General features: G+C 34.8%; 2 protein-coding genes across 6 annotated transcripts; both read left to right on the top strand.

Moving 5' to 3' along the window:
• Positions 1-994: 994 nt before the first annotated feature.
• On the top strand, positions 995-12,653 carry LOC145614529 (uncharacterized). Of its 5 annotated transcripts, none has more exons than XM_081669585.1 (15): positions 995-1,144; positions 1,277-1,381; positions 1,590-1,729; positions 1,829-1,949; positions 2,043-2,107; positions 2,208-2,321; positions 3,325-3,399; positions 3,526-3,564; positions 4,195-4,266; positions 4,976-5,089; positions 10,184-10,255; positions 10,346-10,382; positions 11,364-11,476; positions 11,691-11,897; positions 12,113-12,653. In XM_081669585.1, exons 2-15 carry the CDS (start codon positions 1,300-1,302, stop codon positions 12,203-12,205), a joined length of 1,344 nt encoding a protein of 447 aa, XP_081525711.1. In that variant the 5' UTR covers positions 995-1,144; positions 1,277-1,299; the 3' UTR covers positions 12,206-12,653. The 5 variants fall into 5 exon arrangements, with proteins under 5 accessions (XP_081525711.1, XP_081525713.1, XP_081525710.1 ...); XM_081669587.1 differs by having other exon boundaries at positions 1,593-1,729; positions 12,113-12,651; XM_081669584.1 differs by having other exon boundaries at positions 999-1,144; positions 1,265-1,381.
• A 556-nt stretch (positions 12,654-13,209) lies between these two features.
• LOC145615049 (signal recognition particle 9 kDa protein) lies at positions 13,210-15,996 on the top strand. Its single transcript, XM_081670127.1, has 4 exons — positions 13,210-13,392; positions 13,506-13,574; positions 15,092-15,185; positions 15,541-15,996. The coding sequence occupies exons 1-4, from the start codon at positions 13,321-13,323 to the stop codon at positions 15,615-15,617; spliced, it is 312 nt and encodes a 103-aa protein (XP_081526253.1). The 5' UTR covers positions 13,210-13,320; the 3' UTR covers positions 15,618-15,996.
• Positions 15,997-18,785: the final 2,789 nt, after the last annotated feature.

Genomic DNA, 18,785 nt, shown 5'->3' with positions numbered 1-18,785 from the left:
TTTTTTTACATCATATATATATATATATATATATATATATATATATATATATATATATATATATATATATATATATATATATATATATATATATATATATATATATATATATATATATATATATATATATATATATATTCTAATCTTGTGAAAAATAAATGAATTTTTTTACTTAATAAATAAAAGGAATATATAACATTATTATATATATATTAAAATCCATGGAAATAACTGTAATCATGCCACGTGTCATCATTATTGCCATGTGTCGTCATGACTTGATAAATGATGTATGTGGGGTCATGTGACTCATATCATATTAAGGGTCTGTTCTCTTCAGCTTAATTTCAATTCAGCTACAATCAGTTCGGTTCAGTTCAGTTTAGCTCCAATCAGTTCGGTTCAGTTCAGTTTAATTCAACTCCAATCAATTCACTTCAGTTCAGCTCCTAATTTCCTTCTCTCATAAAATATTCATTTCAGCTCTATTCAGTTCAGTTCAGTTCAACTCCAATCAATTTAATTCAATTCAACTCAGTTCAGTAAATCAGAACATACCCTAAAACCGATCATCAATGTTTCCTCACAAAAAATTATGTTCATAAATTCTAAATTTTTAATTGAACTTATATAAATATGTTAACAACAAATTGATTTCAACATAATCTCATTCTTTCGTTTACTCATCCATAATCCACTTTATACTATTTATGATGTCACTTTTACCCCTTAACCCACGTTTAACCCTTAATTTAGCAATTGAATGACCAAAAAAAAAAAAAAAAAATAAAATAAAATAAAATCCCTCCGAACCCATGGTTACCCTAGCTCGAAACTCTCATAGGTCTTTTCAGCCCGAGTTAGCGGGTTAGACACTCTAGGTATGGGGAAAAGGATAAGGAAATCCCTATCCCAAAATATCTCTACTTCTCTAGTAAAGTTTGATCTCACAACCTCATAATTATGAGATTCAAACCTTACCTATAGATCAAGCTATGCTCGGTATCCTAGTGATTAACTAGGTTTGCTCGTCGTATAAGTTAACTTGAAGATGATGTGGAGTAGTACATTGAATCAATAGTCAATACTCAATACACCCATCCCTTACTTTTTTTTGCGAGTCTCAGTTGAAGGTCTACACTGGGTAAACATACTCAGCTCCCAACTTTAGTCTTCCCCAAATTGATTGGAAATTCAATAACATTTCTCTTTCATATTATAAATTTATAATACTTTCATATTCACAATATTGTTACAATTGAAGCCTCTTTTTCAGCGTTATCGCTATCCATTAGAAGAATGATGGGAGCTTCCAATATGCTGGAATTATGGCGGATTCCTTCTAACAAATTGTTATTCGGGACTACCAAATTTATCAAAAGTACAATCTTTTTAATCCTTAATGTTTAATTGAAATGTTCATAGTCTAGGTATTTCTATACTAATTTGCATAAAAATGAAGAGGGAATCTTTTATTTTGCTGCTTAATTAAATAAATTAAATTCATTTGATTAGTTTTGCATTTACTGGGTTTCCAATTTTATTACTTTGTTCCAATTTCTGAGAAATTTGCAATGTTTCTGAATTAGCAGGTTCTAGACAATTACCGCAAAGAGCATTTTATCCTATATTGTGTTTATGCAAAGAGATACAGACCACTACTGCTGAAAAAATTATGGGTGCAAGTTATATTCCTGATACCAAATTCAAAAAAGAAATTAAATTGAAGGTAATTTTTATATTTTTTAGTTTAATTTTTTCTTGTTTCTGTTCTAAATATTGTCATGTTTGATGTTTGTAGCTGATGTTGCTATTTGAAAATTATTAGGTTAATGAAACCATGAAATTCGAAAGTATAGGTGCTTTTCAAAAGCTGCCCATGGTAATGCCATCTATTGATATTATCCAATCTGCAATAAGGAAAGCTAAGAAGGTTTCAGCTACAAAGGGTAATTGGTTGTTTATGTGATTGGATTGAATTTCTTTGATATTTATGTTTTATGTGGGATTAATGGACTTAAATCTGATTTTGTGATTGACAGGAATTGCTAATATTGCTAAGCGAGAGAGGAACCGGGGTGCTAAGCAACTTGACGCGCTGATGAAGGTAAAATTTTCGATTTGTTATGTTGTTTGCGTGTTTTAGTTAGTTATTTTTATCAAGTTGTAGTTTAGTTACAGTTTATCTACTTTCTTTGTTTGTTTAGGAATTGGCAGTTCCCCTTAGAACTTATACAGAAAACTTCCCTAACAAAAACCATTTGCATCCTTATGAGCGTTCCCTTATCGAATTGACGCTTGGAGATGGGAATTATGAAGAGGTAACTACTCCGTACTAAGTTTTGATATTTACTCTAATTTTTTTGTCACTCGGGGTATTACTTTTGTTGCTAGATGTGTCTATGAATCTTTAAATTTGTTGAGAACATGAATTCATTTGGGAGAATGCCTTAATTCTTGTAATATGATATTAATAGTGCAGTAAAGAACTTATTACAAGAGTATTGTATGCAGTTAGCTCAATCTATATCCGTAATTAAGACTTTCTAGGACCAATTGGTATTGACTCTAATTGACGATGTTCAAATTAATGATTTTGAGGCCCCTTTATTGTATAATGAGTTATGTAAAAGCAGAAGAATAGTTTAATTTATGAAGGAGAGAACTTGTTCCTGAAAATTACAGGGATTGGATTGATGTTTCTGCAGGAGGAATATTCTTCAGAATTTTCTTCCCTATATTAGTTAGAGTAGAGTGTACCTGCCATGTTCTTTTATGATGATTTTCCTCACATTTCTAAATTTCAGATGAACTGAGATTTTTTGGAGAATAGATAACCAATTACATAGGTTGCATAGGGGAATATAGATGTTTCACTGATACACTTATGTCAATTTTCCTATTATTGTTGTTCATGAATTCAAGTCACTGAAATCTTCTATCAGGATAAACCATAAAAGAGTCAAGGATAAGTGGATAGCCTTTCAAGATATCAATGAGAGTCTAGGGACTATAATTGAGGAATTCTGGTGCTGTGCTTTTATAGAGGATCGTTTTCTTTGGGAAAGTCTACTTTGTACATTGGACGGGTACTGATGGAATAACATTATTTGTAGTTTCTTAATTCTGACATCTTAGGCAGTGAAAGTGCACAACATCATCAATCTTTTTGTCTGTTGGGTGGCCTTCTAGTTATTGAATTTGATTCAAAAGTAATTTCCTAATATCAGTGTAGAACTCCGCTTGTGATAATTTGGACTCTATGTTTGTAGTTTATTCTCTAGCTAGCATTTTTATTGCTCATGGGTCCTTGATGTTCTGCAGGTTTTGTTGAAGGTAAACAATCTGCGAAAGAAGGTTACATCTGTTGGAAAGGAACATGCTTCTCTTTGTGCCAAGGTTGATTAGTTATTAATTAGAACTTTGTCTTATTCATCATTAATGCCTTTCCTTATATTTTTTATTTATTTCTTTTCGTAAGAAATTATGAATAACTTAAATAATACTGAAATTTGTGCATTGCAGTCGTTGACAAAGAAAGAGGCAGAGGAACGGTTGAATGAGGTAAATACGTGTGTTCCAAGTTTTAAACTACAGTATGTACTGTGTGCAACTGGTTGTGCTGTGCAAGGAATCCCCTATTATGTTATGGCCATCATTGAACTTCCTGTCACCTATTATTACCTTTTAGAAAAACATCATATCAGTTATCAAAGTTATGTTTCCATATTTGTTTGTCACTTAATAATCCTTTGCTATTGTTACTATTTGAAAAAAAGTTCAAAAAATAATTTTGGTGTCACATCTTCGAATCTAATATAAAAAAATGTAGTTTCTTTGTGTCATTTATTTAAATTTTGGTAAAATTCTGTAAAAAGCTCTATTATTTAGTATACAGAGTATTTGTGTCATTTATTTAAATTTTGGTAAAATTCTGTAAAAAGCTCTATTATTTAGTATACAGAGTAACCCCCCCCCCCCCCCCCCCCCCCCCCCAAGGTTACTGATGTTAATGAATAGCAATGCATTACCTAAATTCCTCTTTAGTAGTGATCTTTCTTAAGTCGTTACTAGATTCCTCAGTACATGCAGCTGTAGCACAGTGTAACGATGACACCCAGTACTTGAAATATAATTTGTCATGCAAGCAAGTTTGTAAGTTGCTGTTCTTGCATTTTTTTAAAAAAAATTTAGGGTATGAAAAGAGTGGAAGAAACTTATTACCGTGAAAGAAAGGCCGTCGATGATTTGCTGGATATTGCCAAGGTATGAAACTATGATCCCTTAGTGATTAGGTGTATACGTGTTTTGGTTATTCATCTTCCTAAATGTTTTCTGTTATCAACTCCTCTGCATGCAAACCTCTTGGCTCAAATACGTAAATGTTGAAGACTTTGATTATTGATCTGTCATCAGACTTGTGTCGGACCAATGGAGTTTTAAAAACTCTTGGTTGACAATTGATCATTTGATTAGTATATTTACCCCCTCTGAACTGTGATAATCTCACCTTGGAATCAATGGTTGACTGGCAGGTCCATTAGGATGCAAATACACATCTAGTTGGCAAATTTCCTATTGTTATATTTTACCTTCACCTTTTGATATATTTGTATGTTGTTGGATGTATTATGAGTTTTCTTCTCATTTTCTTTCAAAATTTGCCTTTAAAAACAGAGATGCGACTGCTCACTATGGGAGCCATGCAGGTCTGCTCATGCATTGGATTTATAATTATTTCCAACCAATTCAACCAAACTTTTCGGTGCTTGTTGGGGTTTTTACATAACTTATTTAAGCAAGTGCTTCTTTTATTAAATGTTGGACAAAATCTTCTACATTTTTCTCACACCCTTGCAAATCTGATTTATGTGGTTCTACCTTATCTTTATGAATAATGTATGTCTGGATCCTTGTGCATTGATGCTAATAAATGGCTGCTAGCATCTCCCCTATGATTCATGTTTCTTTGCAGACATTACGAGCTATGCCAGTGGTTGATCTGGAAACTCCAACACTGTCTCTTGTTGGAGCCCCTAATGTTGGAAAATCATCTTTAGTTCGTATTCTATCAACAGGAAAACCTGAGGTATTCAGAGTGCTTATAATGATATTGATTAATGACTGCTTTTAGAATTACAACTTTTGTGCTCCAGTTTCTTCTTGTTCTTTCTGTTGCAATTAGTACTTGTTCTAAATTTAAAATATAAGCAGAAAACTAATTGACTATTCCAGTGGTGTTCGAAATGACTTGGGGTGTGCAGAGGCAACAGAGGCTCTACTGCTCTAGAACCTAGGTACAAGAAATGGGGAGTGCACTTTGTCAAAGTGAGGCACACTTCCTAATGCCATAAAGATTTTGCCACTTATACAGTTGTACCTAGAGCAGTCAATTCGGGTATTCAAGTCGGGTTTGAGTCGGGTCAAATTAGGTCTCGGGTTAAATCAGGATCAGGTTATGTTGGGTCAATCTAGCTTCAGATCAGGTTCAAGTCTGGTCAATTTCAGTTCAAGTTATAATGGGTCGTTCACTTTTTCAGATATAGGTCGGGTTCAATTCAATTTCAGGTTCGAGTTGTGTTGAGTCGGGTTTGGATGGGTTAACAAGATGGTACATTCGGGTTCCGGTTAGTGTTGAGTCGGGTTCTGGTTCAAGTTCAATTCTAATAAATATCGATGTGGCCAAGTTGAACTATATAATTACGCCTTCCATAATTTGATCAAGCATCATCAAGATTTTATTAAACCTATATACGAGTAATAGAGAACAAAAGTTATATAAGCTGAACAAAAGATTTTATTAAATCGAATTGAGGGTTTACAGAATTATACCAGTATATAAGTTAAATAAAAGGTATATAAAATTTTATTAAACCTTTTATGACTCGGGTTCATGTCTTAATTGGTCGGGTACTAGTTCAAGTTCAAATTGTTTTCGGGTCTAATTAAATCGGTTGACGGTTACTATCAGGTCAGGGGTGGGTTCGGGTTCAGGTCATAAAGTATTGGATCAAATGGGTTTTCGGTTAAGATCAGGTTACCGGTCACTAGTTTTACCCCATTGTTCGAGTACAGGCTGGGTTCAAATCTTTGTTCACTAAGGTCGGGTTCTCGGGTCGGGTCAGTTTATGACAGTTCTAGCTATAATCCACACTTTTTGAGGGAATTTTGAGGTTTTAGGGCCTGATGGCAAAAAGTGTTGAGACCTTAGGGGATATATCTCGAGGTCATATAATGCCGTTTGAAACCATATATGATCATTATATGTTGTCATAAACGTACGTGGTAGGCTTGAGTTTACGAAATCAATGCAAGTTGTGAACGTGTAAAATGACCGTTTAAAGGCATATTGGATGGTTCCACGATACCCGGGGGGTATTAGAGACCATGGTAAACATCTCGGCAATTTTTATTTCCAGGCGAAAAAAGGTCAAAAAATTACAAAATTGAAGGCTATAATCCAAGTTTTTTGAGGAAATTTTGAGGTTTTGGGGCAAGGTAGCGAAAGGCCTTGAGACCCTAAGGGATACATCTCGAGGTCATATAATGCCGTTTGAAACCATATATGATCATTATATGTTGTCATAAACGTACGTGGTAGGCTTGAGTTTACGAAATTGGTTCAAGTTGTAAACGGGTAAAATGACCGTTTCAGGACATATTGGATGGTTTCACCGACCCAATTCGACTCCCGGAGGCTATTAGGGACCATGGTAAACATCTCGGCAATTTTTATTTCCGGGCGAAAAAAGGTCAAAAAATTACAAAATCGAAGGCTATAATCCACGCTTTTTGAGAAAAATTTAAGGTTTTGGGGCCCTGTGGCAAAAAGTGTTGAGACCCCAGGGGATATATCTCGGTGTCATATAATGCAGTTTGAAACCATATATGATCATTATATGTTGTTATAAACATCTGTGGTAGACCGGTAGGCTTGAGTTTACGAAATCACTACAAGTTATGAACGGGTAAAATGACCGTTTAAGGGCATATTGGATGTTTCCACCGACTCAATTGGACTCCTGGAGGGTATTAGGGACCATGCTAAACATCTCGGCAATTTTTATTTCCGGGCGTAAAAAAGGTAAAAAAATTACAAAATTGAAGGCTATAATCCACGTTTTTTGATGAAATATTGAGGTTTCGGGGCGCGGTGGCGAAAAGCCTTGAGACCCTAAGGGTACGTCTCGGGGTCATATAATGTCGTTTGAAACCATATATGATCATCATATGTTGTCATAAACGTCCGTGGTAGGCTTGAGTTTACGAAATCACTGCAAGTTTTAAACGGGTAAGATGACCGTTTAAGGGCATATAAGACAGTTCCACCGATCCAATTGGACTCCTAGGGAGTACTAGTGACCATTGTAAACATCTCGACAATTTTTATTTTCGGATGAAAAATGGTCAAAAAAAAATTACAAAATTGATGGCTATAATAATCCAAGCATTTTGAGGAAATTTTGAGGTTTCGAGGCCCCGTGATGAAAAGTGTTGAGACCCTAGGAAATATATCTTGTGGTCAAATAATGCCGTTTGAAACCATATATGATCATTATATGTTGTCATAAACGTACGTGGTAGGCTTGAGTTTACGAAATCACTGCAAGTTGTGAACGGATAAAATGACCGTTTAAGAGCATATTGGACGGTTCCACCGACCCAATTAGACTCCCGGAGGATTTAAAGGACCATAGTAAACATCTCGGCAATTTTTATTTCCGGGCTAAAAAGGTTCAAAAAATTACAAAATTGAAGGTTATAATCCACGCTTTTTTTTAGGAAATTTCGAGATTTCGGGGCCCGATGGCAAACAGCTTTGAGACCCTAAAGGATACATCTTAGGGTCATATAATGCCGTTTGAAACCACATATGATCATTATATGTTGTCATAAACATCCGTGGTAGGCCTAAGTGTACGAAGCAAGTTGTAGTGAACGGGTAAAATGACCGTTTAAGGGCATATTGGATGGTTCCGCCGACCCAATTAGACTCCCGGAGGCTATTAGGGACTACGGTAAACATCTTGGTAATTTTTATTACCGGGCGAAAAAAGCTCAAAAATTTTTACAAATTTCAAGGCTATAATCCACACTTTTTAAGGAAATTTTCAGGTTTACGGGTCTATGGCGAAAAGCCTTGAGACCCTAAGAGATACATCTCTGGGTCATATAATGTCGTTTGAAACCATATATGATCATTATATGTTGTCATAAACGTCCGCGGTAGGCTAAAGTTTACTAAATCGGTGCAAGTTGCGAACGGGTAAAATGACCGTTTAAGGGCATATTGGATGGTTCCACCGACCCAATTGGACTCTTGGAGGGTATTAGAGACCATGGTAAATATCTCGACAATTTTTATTTTCGGGCGAAAAAAAGACAAAAAATTACAAAATTGAAGGCTATAATCCACGCTTTTTAAGGAAATTTTGAGGTTTTGGGGCCCGGTGGCGAAAGGTGGCAAAATTGAAGGCTATAATCCACCCCATTGTTCGAGTACAGGCTTGGTTCAGATCATTTTCGGTTAAGGACAGCTTTAGGGTCTCAACACTTTTCGCCACCGGGCCCCGAAACCTCAAAAGTTCCTCAAAAATTGTGGATTATATAGCCTTCAATTTTGTAATTTTTTGATCTTTTTTCTCCCGGAAATAAAAATTGCTGAGATGTTTACCATGGTCCCTTATACTATCGAGAGTTTAATTGGGTGGGTGGAACCATCCAATTTGCCTTTAAATGGTCAATTTACCCGTTTTCGACTTTTCGTACATGCCTCTTGTATTGTCTATAAGCTTTCACGGGGCTTTTACGTCGCCGGATAATGGTCATATATGGGTCCACACAATATTATATGATCCCGGGATTCATCCCGTAGTGTTCCATGAAATTCCAACACTAGCTCCCGACACCTCCTAAATCGCTTCGATTTCGTGTATTATAGTAGAGTTGTCGATTCGGGTATTCAAGTCGGATTTGGGTTGAGTCAAATCATGTCTCGGTTAAATTAGGATCTGGTTATGTCGGGTCAATCTAGCCTCATATCAGGTTCAAGTTCGGTTTGGGTCAATTTCAGTCGAGTTTATTCTGGATCGTTCACCTTTTCGGATATATGTCGGGTTCAATTCGAGCCTAATTCAGATAGGATTCAATTTCAGGTTCGGGTTGTGTGTGAGTCGGGTTTGAGTGGGTTAATAAATGGTACATTCGGGTTCGAGTTAGTGTTGAGTTGGGTTTTGGTTCAAGTTCAGTTCCAATAAATATTGATGTGCTCAAGTTGAACCTATATAATTACGCCTTCCATAATTTGATCAGCTTTATCAAGATTTTATTAAACCTATATATGAGTAATAAAGAACAAAAGGTATAAAGGTGAATCGGATTGTGGGTTTACAGATTTGTACCAGTATATAAGATGAACAAAAGGCATATAAATTTTATTCGGGTACAGGTTCTAATTGGGTCGGGTACTAGTTCGGGTTCAAATTGTTGTTGGGTCGGATTAAATCGGTTGAGAGTTACTCTCAGGTCGGGAGCAAGTTCGGGTTCAAAAGTATTGAATCAAATCGGTTGTCGGTTAACATATGGTCAGGTTCAGGTCAGGTTACAGGTCACTAGTTTCACCCCATTGTCCGGGTATAGGTTGGGTTCAGATCATTGCCGGTTCAGGTCGAGTTCTCGGGTCGGGTCAGTTTTTAACAGCTCTACTTGTACCTATACAACTCGCTGAAATAGACTATTAAACCACATTATTGTTTAACACCTTGGTGCACCCTTCTAAACCCTGCTCTTGAGTCCTGGAGCGGAACTTTCAGTGTGAACTGTGAAGGAAAGCACTGACATCAAGTTTAAGAGGAAAATATGATTTGTGTAACCTAAAGTATAGACTAATGAGCTATCTGCATGCGCCAAATGTGTGGGTAAGAGCAGATAGTTACCTCGTGATTTGAACCAAAGATACAACTTACATGTTTTGCCATTGTTTGTTTAGGTGTATTTAGTTAATGGATATTTCCTACTCTAATTAAAAATAAATGCGTGCCCTAGCCCTGTTCTTCAAAGCTCTTTAGTATGTGTCTATGTGTAGATTGTATGGTAGGTATTCTATTGCTGTTGAGTGAGACATAAAGAATTATGATTTTTAAGTTGTGTGGAAAATAACTATCCTTTCTCACTCTTTCTCCAGATTTGTAACTATCCATTCACAACCAGGGGAATTTTGATGGGTCATATTGTTGTGAACTATCAGCGTTTTCAGGTCTACACAAAAGTGTAATGTATTTGTTGTATGTTAAATTGTCATTTATAATATTGTTTCCCATAGTAATTTTTTTATTTTTTTCAAAAGGTTACAGACACTCCGGGTGTACTCAAGAGATTAGATGGTGAGTGAAGTTATGCTCTGCGTTCTCCCTACATTATAATTTCTGCTGAACTTCACATTGGAATTTGTGAATGAGAATAGACAAAATATTTATGGTCTGTTAATGGAAGCCATGTGGTTTATGAGAAGTTTATCTTTGGAAATAAGAAGGGTCCAAAACCATGTGTATGAGGATAAGCAAGGGCCAAACTGGAGACAACTCTGCAAATAGGATGGCTTTTACTCTTTTAGCACCAAATATGATTAGTATTGGGCCTATTTTGTTTGTTAACATAGACTTGTCTGCCTATTTCTGACTGTTTATACTTTTTTATTGTATTGTCTTAGACGGTTCTTCTTCTAAATCCAAAATAGCTTAGTTTCTTCCGAAAATATTGTCAACAACCTGTATAGGCATAAAGACTGATTTTGGAAAGTATAAAAAGTAACCACCCGTATAGACATAGACTAGACTGATTTAGGTAAAAATATACCAGTATAGACTCAAACTTGACTGGGAAGGAATTAAGCTAGACCAGTTTTAGGCTCCTTGGCCATGAAAATGAAATTTTTGGGCAATGTGAATACATTATTGCGTTTTTTTTTTTTTTTTTTTAATCTTACTAGCTAATTAACCACGTGTTTCCTAGAGCCTAAATTGTCTGTGGTAGAAGACTAAATGCCTGGATGAATGTACGTCTACTTGTCGAGGACCATTAAAAATCTAATATTCAGAGTACATGGTTTCGATTGATTGTTTCAGAGCTTGCAAATATGCATGCTCACTTTACATTTCACACGGTGGAAATCGGTACTTGGGGGTGCTAAAATCATATGTTTTCTTAAACTTCTGTTCAGTAATCTCATGCTGTGCTATATTATTTGTTAGCTTATGGCACTGTTCAAAATGATTGGAATTCCCCACCTTTTTCTTGAGTTTGCCTTCCTTAAACTGCTCATATAGGAGTTATTTTTTAATTGCTTCCATTTGCAAAATCTGAAGAGGAGAGGAACAATTTGGAGAAGCTGACTCTTGCAGTCCTCACACATTTGCCAACAGCAGTACTTTATGTTCATGATTTAACAGGTGAATGTGGAACTTCAGCATCAGACCAGGTATATTATTTTTCTTAAGAAGTGACTTGCATTTAGTCTGAAGACAAGCTTAGACGGAGAGCATAGAATGGTTCATTTATTAATTTACTTTGGATGCCCTCTTCTTTTCCAATTTTATTCGATTCAGAGTTCAATTATTCCTTGGATGTATGTAAGTTGTTCCATTACCAATTAGTGATTGATAATTATTTGCTTGATTTTGATGATTATGCAGTTCACAACGTACATGGAAATCAGGGAGAGATTCAGCAATCATCTTTGGATTGATGTTGTTTCCAAATGTGATATTTTGCCTGAGTCCCCTTCCTCCTTCATAACTGAAGACTTGGCTGCTGATAATTCGGATTTGGCAAGATATAGGGTATATGGGCCTGAAGGAGCCATTCGTGTATCTGTAAAGAGTGGACTTGGTCTCGATGAGGTATATATAACTTTGTCCGTGCTTAGGTTCTACATACAGTCAAGATCAAATAACAAGTCTGGTGGAAAATATAGAGAGACAATATGCTTAACCTTGGTCATTCAAATTTTATTATTCTTTAGGCTCCTTTCATTTCCTATGCTACTTTTTCTATAATTCTTGTTGCATCTGATTGACAGATTCTTAGAGCCATCTCATATACTTTCTTACTGCAGCTGAAGCAGAAGGTTCACAATATGCTCATCGCCCAATCAGCTAGGATCAAAAGCCAGATAATAGACCCAGAATGTGCTGCAACTCCTACATGAAAATTGTTGTATTTCATACTAATGTCTTAGTATGATCCTGGTGTAGATTAAAGAAGCCAAGGTCACATAGTGCCCTCTGCAAAATTTGCTGCTCAGATTGTGCTGCAATGAAACGTCATCATTTATAATCAAACTGTTATAATGGAAGAAAATCAGTGTTTTGCTTGTTTGGCACAAAAAGAAGCTCCTCTTTTTGGAATTTATCTTATGTGCAGGATGATCCCTTTCAACACTTCCCCCTCTCCCCGCAGTCTTTTTTTCTTTCTTTTCTATAGGCTTTTGGAGGAAAGAAAGGGGTTTTGCTTGTAATTGTTCTATAGTGAGAAATTGTAATATAAAGAGATGGTGAAAAAGTTGCCATTATTTATGAGCTGTAACATTGTACAGAATCATGAATGTAGTTCAATGAGTAATTGACTATTTTTTTCACAATAATATTGCATTTTTGTAGTGAATGATCCAGTTGTAAAAAAAGCTAGCCTGACTTGTGTTGGGTTGCACAAAAAGATAGCATTACATCAATGTGTCCAAGGTAAGGGTGTGAAGACTAGACAACTAGTCCAAATCTCATGCTTTGTGGAGCTAGTTGTGAGGAGTGAGGAGGTGGAACGCGCACTAATGGGGCTTGCTTAGTCAATGATGGCTTGTGACTATTTTGCACAAGCGCAATCAATTACTAACCCTGAGTTAAATATCAATACACTTTTTTATCGATATCAATTAAAGATTAGATTTTGTTAATACTAACGACTTTTGTATAATATTCAATCTCTAAAATAAATACAAGTTATTTTGGATAGATACTTTTCTCATCATAGTTAAAATATGTAAATACGGATTAATTTTGAAAACTTATATATATATATATATATGAGTTTTTTTTTTTTCCCACTTGAATTTCCATATACTATAACTTTACCCAAATCTACAAAAAAAAAAAAAAAAAAAAAAAATTCCAATAAACATCACTCTTTGAAAAACAAGCAAACCTCCAAAAACCCAAAATCAAAAGCCTAATACAAACGTTTACTGTTGTCTTCTCTGCAAACGACTTGCAGAAAACAAAATCACAAAAACCCTTCGAAAAATTCTCACTTTCTCTCTCCAATTTCATCATGGTCTACGTAACTTCGTGGGATGAATTCGTCGAGCGATCTGTGCAACTATTTCGCGCCGATCCTGAATCTGTAAGTCCTGTACACCATCATTCAATCTTAATCTTTTTGTTTTTTCACGATTTTTAGTTGTTGGAATTTTGTTAAATTTTGGGTTTTTGAGTATAATCCTCATTTCAATGCAGACTCGTTATTCGATGAAATATCGACATTGTGATGGAAAATTGGTTCTCAAAGTTACAGATAATAAGGAGGTATTGCTCGATTTCTTCATGCTTTTTTAATTTTTTATTTTTTGGGAATTTGACGTGTTTTTCTGTGTTAGATTTCGAATTACACCCTTTTTGCAATGATTCTGAACTAGCTAGAATGGCAGTGTTCTGAATTTTCTGTGGTTTTTGTTATATATTTGAATGATCATGCTCAATACCCATCTGGATTTGAAGCTTAGAATGTGCCAATTGAGTGTAGATTAGGGCAAATGATGAAATTTAGGGTTTTTATTGTTAATCTGGTCCCAATTTGACTGTGTGAATGATAGAAGTGATGTCTTTAGAAAATGTTTTGGATGGAAGATATTATCGATATGATGCTTGTTTGAAAATTAGCAGATAAAGGTTTTATGGTAGTAGAATTGATCAGCAGATTGCAGATGGTAGATTCTGTAAAAGTGTGGTGATTTAGGAATTTCTAGTGTAGTGTTGGGCCGTTTTGGATTTTTTAAGTGTCTTACAAGGTCATAACTGCATTTTACGCTAGTTAGTGGCATTAGAAATATGGTGTATTATATTCTATACTGCATTTTGCTACAAAGTAATTTGTACTAGTATTAAATAGCACATTGAAATAGGTTAACTCAATTCTGCTTAACGAGAACATCACCGTGAAGGGTTATAGTATTGAGATCAAGCTATTAGTATGTTGATGATGTCTTTTGGGGTTATGTTGTAGTACTTTGTTAGATTATATCAAGTCTTGTTAAGGCTAGTTACTTAAGGTATTAGGTATGTTTTTTGAAGGGTGCAATTATAAGATATATTGAAGTGAGAGATTAACTGGACATGTTTTAATTTTTATAATTGATACTCTTTTGTCTATAGAGGGTCTGACCTATTTAGCAGAACAGCTTCTTTCTTTGCAGTGCATGGCTTGAGCAATAAGAAGTGGTTAACAATATATGCTCCAGAAGTTGACAAATGTTGCTTAAATTGATTTTTAATTATGATGATTTACTTTATATGTAAGATGTGATAAAAAAAAAAATAAAAAAAATAATCTGGCTGTCTGCTGTTACCAGCCTTAGTTGATTACTACCACTTTTAAATTGGCTGGTTTAGGGGATTTTTTCACTGAAGTGATAAGGAATGTTGACTATGGTATTATATTTGTTATTTCTTTCTACTGCGGCTCGTGTAGCTTAATTGCTGTATCATTGGCATGGTAGGAATACGTTAGTAGCTACACTTTTAGCATTGTATGTATGCATGCGTTTCACTTCACATGATCTCCTGGTAATTCAGTTGGTCTTTTATGCATATGGTGCGCACCGAACCTTGTAGAGGTACTTTTGAAGTACACAGTGAAAGAAAAAGGAGGGGGGGGGGGGGGGGAGGGGGAGGGGTTAGGTATTTTTCTGACTGTTTTTAGTTTCTGGATCCTTGTTTTGACTCGTGAATGTGAACCTCATTCTCTAGTGTTTGTCATTTATTATGACTTAGTTCATGGATCCTTGTTCTGAGCCTTGTTTTTGCTTTTGTGATCTCTTTACTAGTGCCTCAAGTTTAAGACTGACCAAGCACAGGATGCAAAGAAAATGGAGAAGCTTAACAATATTTTTTTTGCTTTGATGGCTCGAGGTCCTGAAGGTACTAGTCATTTTCTGTTCTATTTCTTAACTTCCAAGGGGCGCAATCCCCTGAAGATAACTGTGATATTTGAAATAATTGATGGAGTATGTATCTCTAATTATATTATTGTGCTTTGACCATACACGTATTGACCTCCCCTCTCCCTACACACACACACTTTGCATTGGATATTATATGTGTTGGATTGATTAACCAAGGGAGCAGTGTTCAGTATACAGAAAAATGAAATCATTGTAGACCAAAGATGTTACTACTTGGCAACTTGCTACCATTTATGATTTTCTTACAATTTAGGGTTGCTCTTTGTTTGTCACATTTTGCTGATATTAAGTTCCACTTCTGTATTCTGCAGTGGATATAGCAGAAGTCACGGGGAAAGAACAGATGGAGGTTCAGCCATCAAAGAAAGGAAGGGGAAGAAAACAATGATTTGGAAGTTTTGATGTTTGGCTAGAAACTAGGAATTGTAGTTGATCACGGTACCTTACTCTTGCAGTACGAGATATTTCTGCAGATTTTTTTTCATTGCTTAACAGATTTTGTCATGATGTCAATATTATTTGAACCAAAGGCAATGGATATTAGTAATTTTCACAAAGAATGGCTCCTGGCAAGGTGACTTCTTCCTTGCAAGTTCTTCTAAGATTGTTGTTACTATTGCTCGGAACAAGTCTATGACTTACAAGGAGCATTTACTCATTTTTTTCTACATGAATATGTAGCCTATTTTCACTTGCTCTGCAGTTGATTAATGGCATCAACTATGAAATTATGATATAGAAAAATGCAAAATCATTTTTACTTTGAAGATTGAAGATGGCCTATGATGCTAAATTGCTAAGCGAAGTTGTCAAGTAACTATGACAGTCAAGATTACCCCTTTAAATTCTCAATTGCAATAGTTCATCCCTAAGTATATTGCCACATTTCAATAGTAATGACTTGATTTAGAGATTTTCTCTCTTTTTTTTTTTCTTTTTTTTTATTTTTTTTTTATTTAAGAATTTGTGGGCTACACTTTTATGAGTAATGAGCAAAAAATTAACTGGACTCTCAGTGCAGTAACTCATCTGAAGCCCTGAAGATTGCCTCTGATGGGTGGATTATAATAGAAAATAATAAAATGTTAATTAACTTGAGCAAGCAACCATGAAGCACATAATTTTGCTCTACATCATAACTAAATAATTGAAATTTTAGTCTACAAATATGATCCCGTTTTCTTTTATGGTATCTAGGACAATGCCAAGCTTGCCCTCAATACGCTCATCTTTCCTAGGCTCATAGGCCAGCGCATATACATCGGCATCTTTTGATCGCTCAGCGATGAGCTTACCCACCACTCTACAGGCATTATTATCAATTAGAGATGGCAAGGTAGTTCTTAGATCCTTGGCATTAGTGGTGGCAACAGAAATCACTTTGCTGGTTCCACGGTGCATTACTTTAGCATGAATGAATCGCTTTGAGAAGTAAACATTCAGCAGAAAAGGTCTTAAGTACATATCAGTCCGTTGTTTCCATGATTTCCTCCCGGTTTTCTTTGGTTCTCCCCGAGATCTCCTGGTCCAGGCTGCTTGAACGACAAAGTCCTACATAAATAACTGAAATTCAGGTGGGAAAATGAAAAGGCAAATAAAACCTTTTTTATGAGAAAAGAGCATATATTTCTTCAAACAACAAAAAATCTAAGTCAACCGCTGCATATTTTAGAATGTAGGATTAAAAGGCCACTACAAGTGACATGTCTTTGGCTTTCATTGAGAACAAGTATAGATTAATACGAAGTACAAAAGAATACATCAGTCCCAAGAAACTGTTGGAACAGGAAAGTATATGTCTCTCACACAAAGTTGAGCTCAGTAACAATGATACACCTTGAGATTTGGCAGCAGAATCATATTAGAAAGATTAATGCAAACACAATTACACCATCTACTTTCATCATGATCCAGCTAATTGCCTAACAATTAGTCAACTAACATGGTACTCAGATATGCGACATCAATAAAGCCTTAACCCAACTTCAACTATAGTTCACTCAATAAAAGTATGTACTCATCGTTGCCTTAATAGCTAAAGACTTTTTCTTTCTCTAAGCCAGAATTGTTTAACGTTCTGCTAGTAGAGAATGCATACCAAATCGATCATTCTGATTAAATATCAAACCGGGCTGGTATCAAAAGAAGATATTAAACTCGCTGTTTCTCAACCAGATAAGCACAACATTCTGACTGACGACTAGCAGAAAATCCAACCAAAATATATACTTGTATAATGCAAAAGAATCCAAATGACTAGCCTCCTCCTAAAAGAATCATATATCATATGCTTGGAAGGATGAAGATACACGATCTCATTTTGTATATGTGTGACATGACAAATCCATTTAGTCCAATAAGCACAGTTAAAATGTAAACCAAATTCTCAAGCATACTTCTATTCCAGTCTTTACACGAAAGGCCACATTTGATATTGTTACTATAATGCTTATTCCCACATCAAAAAACATAGATGATAATCTCACACATACTAGCTAACAACATCTCAAAAAAAATCCACATCAAAGTTAACTTTTAATATCAAACTAGGTTAAATCCCGTGCCATGCACGGTCATAATTAAATTTTACAACAAAATTTATAAAGAATGGTGTTAATTCAACAAATTTATCCAAAAAAAAAATATTTGTAACAAAATAATAGTCTCTAATTAAAGATATGATGGTCAAAGTTGTGTCTCAACAAATGTGCAAATTCAACCATAACTTATATAAAAATAACGGAGGAGCATAATATAATAAAATGATTTTGTTCAGTTGTTCTTATAAACGTTATGTATATTTGTAAGATTTATACAAAGTATCCTACCAAAATTATTATTCCTATTTTTAATTAAAATAAATTTTAAGTCGGAGGAAAAAAAATTATAATAATATTATGATAATCTTGGATGATGATATATGTCAATATCTTAATTTTAAACTATGTTAGTATATTTGTAACTAAAAGATTTATAGTATATAAAATATATGTTGAAAAATAATTAAAAAAATTTAAATTGAGTATGATTGGATTAAGTGTGTTGTCAAAATGGAAATAAGTATTATAGTAGGTTATAAAATGGAAGTCATTAAAATTTGGCAAAAAAAAAAAAAAAAAAAAAAAAGAAGGAAAGATGAAAAGGCGGGAAAATTTTTTATAACATCGTGACAAGTGTCACTTTAGGTTCGCTTTTAGTATAGGTTAATTGATTTCCAATTGTTTTGAGACAAGAGGAAAGGAAGTAGGAAGCACTACATTAAAACAATAACGCTAGAAAGTGAAGAGCACAACAAATGAATAAAGTATAAACCATATATATAATGGAACTCAAGAAAAGGCTAAACATTCTACCTCCACCAGAAAATAGTTGAAATTGTTCGTATAAATTTAAACTAGCAATGAGACAACTAAATCCAACCCGAGAATTCAACAGCACATACATACGAACATACTTAAAAGAGGAATTATGAAGCAAAAATAGTACCTGTTTGGGAAAGGAATTTGACAAATTAGGTCTGGAATTGAGTGAAAGATTCAATTGGGGCATAGAAGAA

The sequence above is a fragment of the Chenopodium album genome, chromosome 25, assembly GCF_948465745.1.
Source record: "Chenopodium album chromosome 25, dcCheAlbu1.1, whole genome shotgun sequence".
Taxonomy (NCBI): domain Eukaryota; kingdom Viridiplantae; phylum Streptophyta; class Magnoliopsida; order Caryophyllales; family Amaranthaceae; genus Chenopodium; species Chenopodium album.
Note: the sequence above shows the minus strand (reverse complement) of the source record. Positions and strands in the feature narration are given on the sequence as shown.

Bases quoted from the DNA above. Each gene is read 5' to 3' on its own strand.
- LOC145615049 (XM_081670127.1), top strand. From the start codon at position 13,321: ATGGTCTACGTAACTTCGTGGGATGAATTCGTCGAGCGATCTGTGCAA. The intron at 13,393-13,505 runs GTAAGTCCTGTA...ATTTCAATGCAG, and splicing joins TTCGCGCCGATCCTGAATCT to ACTCGTTATTCGATGAAATA. The intron at 13,575-15,091 runs GTATTGCTCGAT...TCTCTTTACTAG, and splicing joins AAGTTACAGATAATAAGGAG to TGCCTCAAGTTTAAGACTGA.
- LOC145614529 (XM_081669585.1), top strand. From the start codon at position 1,300: ATGATGGGAGCTTCCAATATGCTGGAATTATGGCGGATTCCTTCTAAC. The intron at 5,090-10,183 runs GTATTCAGAGTG...CTCTTTCTCCAG, and splicing joins TATCAACAGGAAAACCTGAG to ATTTGTAACTATCCATTCAC. The intron at 11,477-11,690 runs GTATATTATTTT...ATGATTATGCAG, and splicing joins GAACTTCAGCATCAGACCAG to TTCACAACGTACATGGAAAT.